Consider the following 12,248-nt stretch of genomic DNA (forward strand, 5'->3'; position numbering starts at 1 on the left):
AGAGAAGGTTCACCCTTTTGGTTTGAAGATGTTGCAAAAGAACACAAAGGAAGCAGAAAGGAGCAACAGCATGTAACAAAGGGTGATCTCTAACTAAAGAATTGTGCTAGTGCAAGGATGATGATGATGATGATTAGCATTTTGCTCGCCCTTCACCCAAAGGACCCAAGGCAGGTAACAACAACCCTAAAACACCATGTTAAAAACAATCAGAATCACAAAATAGAGTGGTTCCTAAAAATATACATCTCAGGTGTCAAAGGCTAGGGTAAAGAGATACATCTTCAGCATTTACCTAAAGCTGTATAACAGGAGTTATATGAAATCTAAAAGCAACCCCAGTCAGTAGACTGACTGTTGCATTTTGGACCAGTTGAAGTTTCTGAGTCATCTTCAAGGGCAACCACACATAGAGTGCATTGCAATAATCCAATCTGGAAGTTACCAGAGCATGGAGCACTGTGGCCAAGTAATCTCTGTCCAAAAGGGGCCGAAGCCGGTGAGCCAGCCAGAGCTGGAAAAAAGCACTCCTAGCCACTGAGGCCACCTGAGCCTCCAGTGACAGTTGGATCCAGGAGTACCCTCAAGCTGCTGACCTGCTTCTTCCAGGGGAGTACAAACTTGTCCAAAACAGGCTGTCTCTCCATCACATGAAAACTCTGGATGCATAACATCTGTCTTTTCAGGATTCAGCCTCAATTTATTGGCCCACATCCAGCCCAACATCGCCTCCAAGCACTGACCCAGCACCTCAACGGCCTCTCCTGATTCAGATGGAACAGAGAGAAAGAGATGGGTTTTATCTGCATATTGATGGTATCTCACTCCAAATCTCCTGATGACAGCTCCCAGCAACCTTCATACAGATGTTAAATAGCAGGGGAACAAGATGCAACTCTGTGGAACACCACAGGACAGTTCCCATGGTGCAACACAGCACTAGTGGAACTGTTTAGTTGGATAGCACCCACACTCGGTATCAGTGAAGCTTTAATTGTTTTTTTCTAAAAGAGGAACTCAGGAGAAACTAGCATCTCTCCTCCCCCTGGATGTCAGTGATCTGAAGTGCCTTCTGTTTGCACAAGGGCAGTTTGAATCCAAAAGAAAATGCAGTAATTGCTAGTACTTATGAAAGGCAGGACTGTGGGCCTTCAACAACCAGTAGAATCAACTAGTATAGCTTTCAGTGGACTGTACTACTTCAGATTGCATATGTGTGTGGGTACATATTTGTGCTTGTGTGTGCAAATATGGAAGTTTGGTCTTTGTTTCCCTATATGCCCTGCATGTAGAGAAAATGGCATGTGAGGAAGAAATTTATGCAGAATTCTTTCTGATATACTAGTTTTCCATGAGGTTCTTTTCACAAGGGAGAATTCAATCATGCAATCCTCTCTCCTGCAGCCTGAAGTGTTTTAGACATGCTGATTGTATAAAATGATAATACGGCAAAAAAGTTTGCCTACCTGTAGCCATTGTCTGCCAACTTAAAGATTGATTGATTTTGGATAAACTATACAGGAAATAACAACACTACACAGTTCAACCCCAATCCATCTCATCCTGTTGAGCAATTTCCATGGAGCATGCATGAAAATATTACTGGTGCAACCTTTAAAAGATGGTAGCTTAAAGTGACAATCCAGAGAGTTTCATTAGATTCAGCTAAGGGCTTCAGTGTGCTCAGCAGGACTTCAACCGTTTTGTTCTTTGAACAACAGCATCCATGTGCATCGCAAACTGTTGTGGAATTCTTTGCAGACATCATGCAAATGGTTTGGAATTTGAAAAAGGCATTTACTGTGAAGAATTGGGGGCTGATGTTTTTTAAACAAAAAAAAGAAGTGAAGTGAAACCTTTGTGTGTATTATTCCTGTGGTTTTCTGGATTGTGGCCTAAATTTTGAAATGCACTTGAAATGAATTGGCATAACAACCCACTGAGAAAATGTCTCTAAAGTGTTTTGTTTAGAAGGCACACAAAATCCAGATTTGAAAATATGTACCTACAGCATTGGCATTTGCCAAGACTCCAAACCTGCAGGCTACAAACACTCACAGCTAGAAAACAAATATGACCACTGACTGGATTGTGTGAGAATAGAAAGATTTTATGTGCCCCATAATTCTCCTCTACTTTCATATTACAAAGAAAATATAAAGTTCCACACACAGTTGCAACCAGTATTAAAAACCAGATTTTGTTTTTAATTTTGCATGCAATTACATTTGATAGCAATATCTATTTTTCACTGATTTAAATGTAGTATACCTTCACTGTTGATTGCATGAAACCATATACACACACCTCTAATATTTGTTTATAAAACACCATAAAAACTAATACACTAATTTAAAATTTACCAATCTAAATCTAGCCATTCCCACCAGATCAACAGGACACATATCCTATATCCCAGGTTTGAGGAAGGCATTGAACAACCCAGGAGAGAGGGAAGGAAAGGAGTACATGCACCCCAATTATATGGCCTGGAAAAGCCAACAGCATCCACATATGCTGAAACTTGAAGAATTGTTTTTTCCCCAATGTTGGCTACAAGATGTCAGCTAGCTGGAAAGTCATCTTCCAGATCTGGTTTTTGAGCACAGGCCCAATACTCATGGTTTGGAATCATTGGCCTGGTTCACGTGCCACATTAATCCTTAATAAAATAAACTAGAGTTTCATGTGAATGCAGGCCCTTCACACCCTCCCAACCCCTGCCATACTGCCAGGAAACATGGTCTGACTTACTGTGACGTGTGAACCAGGGCTCATGATTTATTTCTCTCCAAACAAACCAGGAATGGTAACCAAAGTTTGTTCTTGGCTTACCATTTGGTTTGTTTGGAGAGCAACAAACTATGAGCTTGGATTTAGACATAATGACAGCTAAACCCTCTTCTCCCAGGCATTTTAGCATGTGTTTTTAAATTGCTTTTTACAAGAACGTGTTTTTAAATTTGTATATTTGTTTTTAATGTTTTTAATTGTTGTAAACTGCTCGGAGAGCTTCGGCTATGGGGCAGTATACAAATGCAATAAATAAATAAATAAATCATGGGTCATTCCCTGTTGCACAGCAGAAGCCAGGAAGCATGTGTTTTAAATTGTTTTTAAAAGATGTGTTTTAAATTTGTATATTTGTTTTAATGTTTTTGGTTGCTGTAAACCGCCCAGAGAGCTTCGGCTATGGGGCGGTATATAAATATTCCCTTCCTTTGAGTATTACGCAGGCGCCATTTCTGCTATCTTTTTGGAAGCAGGCACCATCTGTGCTATCTTTTTGGAGCCTTTTGAAGACTTTTCTTTTTCAAAAAGTCTTTTAAGTTGAGAGCTATCCCAGTCTGTGTCAGAATTGCTTTATATGTTTTTTAATAATGTTTTTAACCCTTTTTAAAAAGTTTTTTAAATGTTTTTAACGCTGTTTTGTCTTAATGTATTTTAAGGTTTGTTTTTATGATGTTTTAAAGTGTTTTTAGTGCCTTGTTTGCCGCCCTCGGCTCCTGCTGGGAGGAAGGGCGGGATACAAATTAATTAATTAATTAATCAAATAAATAAATAAATAAAGTGACCACAATTTCAGCAGTGTGGACCAGCACATTGTGAGCTCAAATTAACCCCTAGGTTATTTTAACTATGGTTTAATGTGGTGTGTGAACCAGGCTATAGTCCAATATCTTGCCTTTGCATACTGATGTCTTTTCCATATAAGCACCTTCAACCACCAACCTACAACAACAACAAAAACTAGCAGAAGACATATTTGTAATGCCGAGGGTGTCTTTAAAGTATTCTACTACTCAGCTGCCCTTCACTTTCAGCCACCTATCCACTGGCTGAAGATGCACAGATTATTCATCTGAAACCACAGGCAAGTACCAACTTAACCAAGATGTCTCATCCAACCAATTCTTGAGCACAAGATTAGAAGAGCACAAGATTTCCCTGTTTAATCAGATTTACAATCTCCTTTTATTTATTTATGAATCACTTTCCATAAAATATCTCAAAGTGATTTCACTAAAAAGTCACTCATTCTTTTTTTAACTGCTTATTGCTAGATCTTATATGCCACTATTTTTACTGTGCAAACATCAATACTTCTTTTCACCCAAATTCAGATATGATACAAGAACTTTAAAGCAAATGGACAATAATTCAGTCAACAGGCCTGTGCAATTTATTAGCTGTAAACATGCCACTACTCATCAGTTATGAATGGTGGCCTATCAGGTACTTCTGCTGTTTTTGCATTCCCAGGCAGGCAGCAAAAAAGGATGAGTGAATCCCTGATAAGTTGCCATACATGGCTGGGTTTTGTGCATCATAAATTGTATGGGCCCAGTGTAGAAAATCACCAGTAACATGTTCCACAAGCATTGATTAAGAGTACCTCTAAATATTTGATATAGAGTGACTTTGCAATAAAAGAGTCACTGTATAAAAGCTCCTCACATTTTTGTGGTATTGATGGTATCTGAAGAGAACATTTTAATTCTGTGGGTGGTAGCTGACTAAGGCTGCAATCCAATACATGTATACTAAGAAGTAAGCTCCACTGTGTTCAATGGGACTTACACCCAGGTAAGTGTGTACTGGATTGCAGCCTTAGTCATACTCAGAGTATGGCAAACTTAAGTCCATTACTTAGGGTGGATCTACTTTGAGTATGACTTAGCTGGATACCACCCAATATTCCTGGGGAGACTAAGGGTAGGAAAGAGAATTCAGCAAGAAAACAAATCCAATGCTTAAGCTATCAGAACTCACCTTAGGCACCCAGTGGCATTGCGCAGCACCTGTGATGAATGAAGCTGTATTTTGTGGTCATCCTGGAGTGGGGAGTTTTCCCATCCTGAATGAGGAATGATCACTGCATTGGTCAACACTGCAAGGGCATCCTGGATAATTGGCATTTTTAGTGCATCACAAGATGACAGATTCCAGAGAACTCCTAAAAGCAATTAATCAAACGAATAAACAATCAATTGTTCACATTATTTATAGAACAAAATGCTGCTGCACAAGAATACCAACACAATTATCGTAAGAAGACAGAGGGATTCAGATGCTCCCAGAAAGCCCAAAAGCAGGCCAGCCCATCACTGCTGTTTGCATCCTCCTCCCCAGCAATTGGCATTCAGATATATACTGGAACTATTACAGCTAATTGATTAGGCTAAAAACCATCAGAATCATCATCCCAATTCAGCTTTTTATCTTGTGGCATTTAATAACCCATCCTTCTTTCACCACAGCACTTCAAGGGAGTATATTCAGGTCTCCAAGTGGTCTGCCATTGAGGCACTGACCAGGCTCAAATTTTCTTAGCTTCAGCAAGTTCACTGCATTGTATGCCTTCAGACCATATCCTAAGATCATTGCTCTATGCAGCTGGCACAGCTGTTTGAGGAAGTGCAACTAAATAATAGCAAATGTGTAGATGCTATGTGAACTTGAGTAAGCAGAGGACATGCAGTCTTTCACGGAGCTTCTGGTTCCCTTGACTATAGACTGATGCAGAGATTTTCTCCAGGGGTGGACTCTGCTAAGGGTAGGTCTAGAACTGTCCACGTCAGACCCAACTTTGGAGATCCTGCCTATTCCACATTTGCTATTCATTTTGCCAGCTACTTCTGTGGTTACACTAATTTATTATAATTCAATTCATTTTTATGCTGCCTTTACACCCAGTAGGTCTGAGGATGACAACTATAAAATCTCACAATATCACATGCAAAATAGGTAACAATAATATATATCATCCTTAAAGAATCAGAAAGGTTTGTAAAGTGTATTTCTCTGCAGGCAATAGCCAAACAGTTGGATTTAGTATCATGGGCTGAGGGAGATTTAAGTAGGAAAGTCTGCAAAGCCTGCCCAAAGAATACTTGTGCGGATGTCCTCTTTTCACAAAAATGATGGAATTCACCCTTCCTAAAGAATCACGATTACACACAACCCTAGGCAGGGGGAAACCATGCATACTAACAGAAACAGAATCCCAAATTTGAAATGGCAGTTCCAGCTTTCTGTAGTTAATTTTCTCTCTTGACAAGAGTTTGGACTAGTTCACTATTCAGTGGCCAATGCCAAATATATCCACGTGAGAAGGAGTTTATAAGAATTTGTTCCTCAGATTGAATTAACTAGAAATTTGTGTGTTATAATGCTGAGTTGTTGTTTTTAAAAATATATATTTAACTATCTCTGTTAGGTTTTTCAAAGTGTTTTATTTGGGCATGCCAGCAATCTGTTTACGGGGAGGAGTTGTAAATGAAGGTAAACTTTGTCACAGCTATTAGATGCCTGAAGTGACACCCTGATTTATAAACAGAAAATGACAGATTTTGACTCTTGTTGGGGCTAGAACTCCCATCACCTTGCAAATCTAAAAATGATTGAAGGACCTTTTAATCATAATTTTATGATGGAGCTTTGATGGGCAACAGGAAGTAAATGCAAACACATGGCTAGCAATTCACTGTCTAGATAAATTCTAACTGAAGCTTGGAATTGAACTTGGGACCTTTTGCATGCAAAGCAGATGATCTGTCACTGAGTTACATACGGACATGACAAATGTGTGCTGATGGCTACAATCCAATTCAACTCACATAGTATTCAGAAAAACTTTGCACATGCATACTTGTGCATGTGCTCTCTCTCTCCCTCTCTCTGTAACACACACCCTTCTCACAGGGGTCTGCTGCAATAAACAAGTTCTCCTTCCAGAAAAACATGTTCACCGTAATGATGGTAATTTTGCTAATTAGATAATAAATACCAAAGAAGTAATAGTATATATTGTGGCCCGTCTGTCCAAAACATTTGTGTGAGCTTATCTGCCCTGAGATGCTGCTGCATGTTTTCTGACTGTGTATAGGCATCACTGATAGGGCACTAGTTACATGCTGGTGGTGCTTATAAACAAGTAAGAAAACAGCTAATATAACTATCAGAATTTAAAATATTTTCTTTTACATACTGCGTTCATTTCAAATGAAAACCTTTAAGCCTTTAAATTTAAGGCTACTATAAATAGCTATGCCACCTCTTCATGAACAGCTGATGTCACAATAAAAAATACACATCTGTGTTTATACACTTCAGTAGCTAAGCTAATGTCAAGGGTACTTTTGCAGATACGCATTAAGTTGATCAACTGATTACAAATCCTACATATGAGATATCCTCCATCCAACCATAATTCTGTTTAAGCAAATCTGAATACCATCTTGTATTAAATGTCAAAATACTTTACAAAAAAGTACTTAGCAAATGGAACTAATGAAAATATTACATCATCTTAATTGCACAAATGCCCTCCTTGAGAAATGCTGCCTTTTACATTTTTTCCCTTGTGACCTTTTGTATGCTTAAAGTTTTAACTGAATGAACAGTAAATTTTTATAATGAAATGCAGTTGTAACAATGTGCAGAATTTTCAGTCACATTTGCAATTACTACTAATGAACTCAGAACTGGGAAGTTTGGAAATTCACACCCCTGCCATTATGAACTGAGTCCAAGTCTCTCTGAATTGAGGCTGAGTTCTTACTGGGGTTTGTTCTCATTGCCCAGCAGCCCTCCCCGCCAGTTTTCTACCCCTTCCAAACAAAGACCTTTGAGGGCTATCTTTTCATATTTGGTTCTTCCAAGTCATCTAAAACAAAACAAAAAAAGCATAGATAGACTTGAGTTTTTCATGGAGAAAATTAAAACAAAAAAAGCTTTCCAAGGTGAGCCTTTCTTCGGCTATGCTCATTTACAATTCCTCAGAATTAAAAGCAGTGGTTGTTTCTTTGTTATGTAAAAAGAAGTACTACTAGCCTCATTCCATATTTAATTTACAGTATAGTGGCAGGTCTGAGCAGTTGAGGCTGGTCTACTGTGGCATAACCTCCCCAATAAGAATGTCTAGCAATTTTAAAACTCCCCCCCAAAAAACCCTCAATGCCACACACTCTTTCTTGATCCACACACATACTCCTATTTGCAAACATTTCTGACAATCTGCTATTCTCTCGCCAATCAGATTCTTATTCTCTGGCCAATCAGCTCTCTGCACCACTTAGCCTTACCGAATCATCTTGATCTGCCTAACTGCCAGCCCTCATAGGAAGGCCTCTACTTCATCTTATCTTGTCAGGCCTATCTGACACAGCCACTACAGCAAATTAGAAAGGAGTCAGGGAGGAGTCTAGGCTCCTTCAAGAAAAACCCTGTCTGATAGTCTTAGCATGCTCAGCGCTATGAAAGTAAAATGCTGGACAAAGTGTGAATCTCAATCTTGTCTTTCTATAATAAATGTGAAACATTTTTTATTTGCATTTATTTTTGGAAATGGACTGGGAAACAAATGAGAGGAGAAATGCCAGCCTGCCTCTCTGTAAGTGTGTGCTTTGCTGCAACAACTCATTTTGCTTGCAGGAGTGGGATGGGGAGTGAGTTTTTTTTAAATTAATATTTGTTAACAGAGAGAGAGAACAACAGTGGACAGTGTGAGTCTCTATGCTAAAGAGTTACTTTTTAAAAAAATTCTTAAGCTGTTTGCATTTATTTTTGTGAATGGGCTGCAGGATACTTTGGGATGATTGGGAGAAAGCGTGGTCTGTGTTTCTACCCTTGATTGACTGTTGGCAGTGGGGCAGCTGGTGAAGGCGAGTTATTTGGGGTGGTGGTGGTTAAGGCTTCCTTTCCGGTAAGTTTGTTTGCCCAGGGGAATTGTTGGAAAGTTGGGAGGAGGTGGTTCCAGTCCAGTTTTTGTTCCCCTTGGTAAGGCTACAATCCAATCTACCTGGGAGTAAGTGCCTTTGGACATACTTTTGAACAGATATAGTTAGAATTACTATAATTACTATACTATAAACACTATAAGCTGGTGACTTGCCCAACTAAAATCTGTGCTGCTCTTTTCAAGTCTCTGTCTGCATCAAGTCTGCAGACCTATTTATAAAAAATAAATCTGAGAGTTGGTAACTGGCCCAAGGCAGGAAGTGAGCAAAAGCAATGAGTTAAGTAAATTTAAAATGTTTAAACGGCACATGCTCAGAGAATCTTTTGTAGCCCATTAAAGCTTAAACCATAAGTTAGTCTTGAAAATAGTACAAGACTTATTTTGTGATATTTTATTTCATGAGCTCTTTTCTAGGAGAGGAGGGCCTATTTTGGATAATGTACCAGGGCTTGTTTTCTGGGTTTGGTTTTTTCATGATTCCAAACCTGCACCCCCACTCCCACCCCCAATTCAAAATCAGGGATGAGCATGCTGGAAACTGATTATTTTTAATTTTGATAACTCTTTATTAATCAGTATTACATTTATATCTACTCAATTTTTCTTCCAAGAAACTCGAGGTATTTTATTTATTTATTATTTGATTTATATCCTGCTCTTCCTCCTGGCAGGAGCCCAGGGCAGCATTATAGGTATAATAGAGGTAGCATTATAGATCTCCTTTCTCCATGTTATCCTCACAACAACCCTATGAGGTAGGTTAGGCTGAGAGACAATGACTGGCCCTAGGTCACACACCGAGTTTCATAGGTGACTGGTGATTTTGACCCCAGTCTTTCAGGCCCTAGTCTACTTAATTTCCCTGCAATTTATTCCATATTCTGGAAAGATGTAATGAATAAACTGGTGTTGGTGGTGAACAATATTTTCCCATAGATGTAGAAATGTATGAGTCCCTTGTTAGCAGTCTTGTGTGACACTTTTCAGGCTAGCCAAGTCAGGGCACAAGTAATTCCCATGGTATTCAGTGGGGCTTACCTCTGAGTAATGTGCAGTTATTGTGGCATGAATTCACGCTAGAAATTGTGACAGCAGGGACCCCTTCTCAACCAAAATAAGACACTTATATGCAAAATATTAATGAAACTGCAATGTTTCAGGTGTCCACTGTTTCTTTGCAAAATAGATGATGATGATGATGATTTATTACATTTATATACCACTCCATAGCCGAAGCTCTCTGGGTGGTTTACAGCAATTAAAAAATAGATAGGGAACCAGAAGAGGTGGAGGCCACACAACTTTTTTCTCAGCAGAGAAGCATCTATGACAGCAGGGACCCCTTGTGAACCAAAGTAAGGCATTTTCTAGTTTAGTTAGGTGCTAACTATTTGTAAAACAGCAATGCTTAAATGCCTACTGTATCTTTGCAAGGGAGGATGGGGAGAAAACCAGAACAACCTGGCCACAACCCTGTAAGCCTCTCATGGACCACACCCCATGACCTCTCAGCAACCTCACCAGGTCTAGTAGGCATCAGCCACCACTGGGTCTGACGATCATGAGAGAAAGAGAATGTCCATTGCCCTGTTCTCTAAGGCTTGCTTCTAACAAAAAGCCAATGAAGTAGTAAACCACACACAACGGAATGCTTCTCTATACCAAAAAAAATAAAAATTAAAAAAAGTACGCACATGCAAAACGAGACAATATGGTAAATGTTTCTAGCCTAGCCTTCACCCTGATTATATGCCGGTCAGCTATGCATAGTGATCTTCGCTATTCTGCTATGCATAGGAAGGCAAAGGTAACATGTTATGTCAGTCAGCAAAATCCTGGGCACAACTGTAGGGTTTAGAAGGCAAACCAGTTTGTGGGAAGGAAGGGTTGAAGTAGAAATAAATCTGGAATGAGAAATGATAAGAAAACCACTTGATTCTGCATTAATATTGCTCACAAAGTGAAGTCACTCTAAATTTCCTGAAGCTTATTCTTTACCCCTACATGTAATGCTATCCTCTTTGATTAGCAATCAGTTTGTCAATGCGACAGTGCTGTAATTCTTTCCCTTTCTTAAAAAAAACAAACATAATCACAACACTCTTGCAAACAATGACTTCTTAATTTTAAGTTTCAGACGTAGGACAAATTTGTTTATTTTAAAAAGAACAACTGCTAATTAATGTGTTTCACCCCTAAACTGCATTCCTGAACAACAGGTCCTCTCGCCTTGACTACTGTAATGCGCTCTATGTAGGGTTACCCTTGAAAACGGTCTGGAAGCTGTAACTGGTACAGAATGCGGCGGCGTGCTTGATTAAAGGCAGCTGCCAGCGAGATCACGTAACTCCAGCGCTCAAAGAGTTGCACTGGCTACCAGTTGCTTGCCAGGCCCAATTCAAGGTGTTGTTTTTGACCCTTTAAATCCCTACACGGTTTCGGCCCAGCCTATCTGAAGGAGCGCCTCCAGCATCATCAGCTATGCCACCTAACAACATCGGCCTCAAAAGACCTTCTCTCTATCCCACCAGTCAAAACAGCTAGACTAGTGAGGACTAGAGAAAGGGCTTTTTCAATTGTGGCCCCCACCCTATGGAACTCCCTTCCAAATGATCTCTGCCATGCCCCCTCTACAATGCGTTTTCGCTGGGCTTTGAAGACCTGGCTCTTCAGGCAGACCTTTGGAGTGGGCTAGATTTTAACATCATTGCTTTTAGATTTTAATGTTATTGTATTCATGTGTCATTTCTTTTAAAGCATTCCACAGTGTTTCATGATCTGCACAGTCAAAGGCTTTGCTGTCATCTATAAAACACAGGAGGATTTTCTTCTGAAATTCCCTGGTCCGTTCCATTATCCAACGTATGTTTGTGATATGATCTCTGGTGCCTCTTCCCTTTCTAAATCCAGCTTGGACGTCTGGCATTTCTCGCTCCACATATGGTAAGAGCCTTTGTTGTAGAATCTTGAGCATTACTTTACTTGCATGGGATATCAAGGCAAAAGTTCAATAATTACTGTGTTCCCTGGGATCTCCTTTCTTTGGAATTGGGATATATATCAAACGCTTCCAGTCTGTGGGCCATTGTTTAGTTTTCCATATTTCTTGACAAATTTTTGTCAAAATTTGGACAGAGTCAGTATCAGTAGGTTGTAGCAACTCTATTGGTATGCCATCTGTTCCTGGTGATTTGTTTCTTCCAAGTATTTTAAGAGCAGCTGTTACCTCACATTCTAAAATTTCTAGTTCTTCATCATATGGTTCCTCCATGAATGAATCTGTCATACTGGCATCTCTTTTATAGAGTTCTTCAGTGTATTGCTTCCATCTTCCTTTTATTTCATCTCGGTCAGTCAGAGTGTTCCCCTGTTGACTATTCAACATCCCTAGTCGTGGTTTAAATTTCCCTTTCATTTCTCTAAACTTTTGGAATAGGGCTCTTGTTCTTCCCTTTTCGTTGTCCTCTTTTATTTCTATACAATAACTATTGTAATAGTTCTCTTT

At 39.4% G+C, this 12,248-nt stretch overlaps 1 protein-coding gene across 10 annotated transcripts in view; it reads right to left on the minus strand.

Moving 5' to 3' along the window:
- Positions 1-12,248, minus strand: part of CTNND2 (catenin delta 2) — a 1,018,171-nt gene that overhangs the window by 187,781 nt on the left and 818,142 nt on the right. For all 10 annotated transcript variants that reach the window (XR_009758379.1, XM_061589265.1, XM_061589272.1 and 7 more), the window contains one exon: positions 4,774-4,957. Coding sequence is in view for 9 of the 10 variants with exons in the window: in XM_061589265.1 (XP_061445249.1) it covers positions 4,774-4,957 (184 nt within the window). In the remaining variant the exon portion in view is untranslated. The remainder of the gene's footprint in view (positions 1-4,773; positions 4,958-12,248) is intronic.

The sequence above is a fragment of the Rhineura floridana genome, chromosome 1 (genome assembly GCF_030035675.1).
Source record: "Rhineura floridana isolate rRhiFlo1 chromosome 1, rRhiFlo1.hap2, whole genome shotgun sequence".
Taxonomy (NCBI): Eukaryota; Metazoa; Chordata; class Lepidosauria; order Squamata; family Rhineuridae; genus Rhineura; species Rhineura floridana.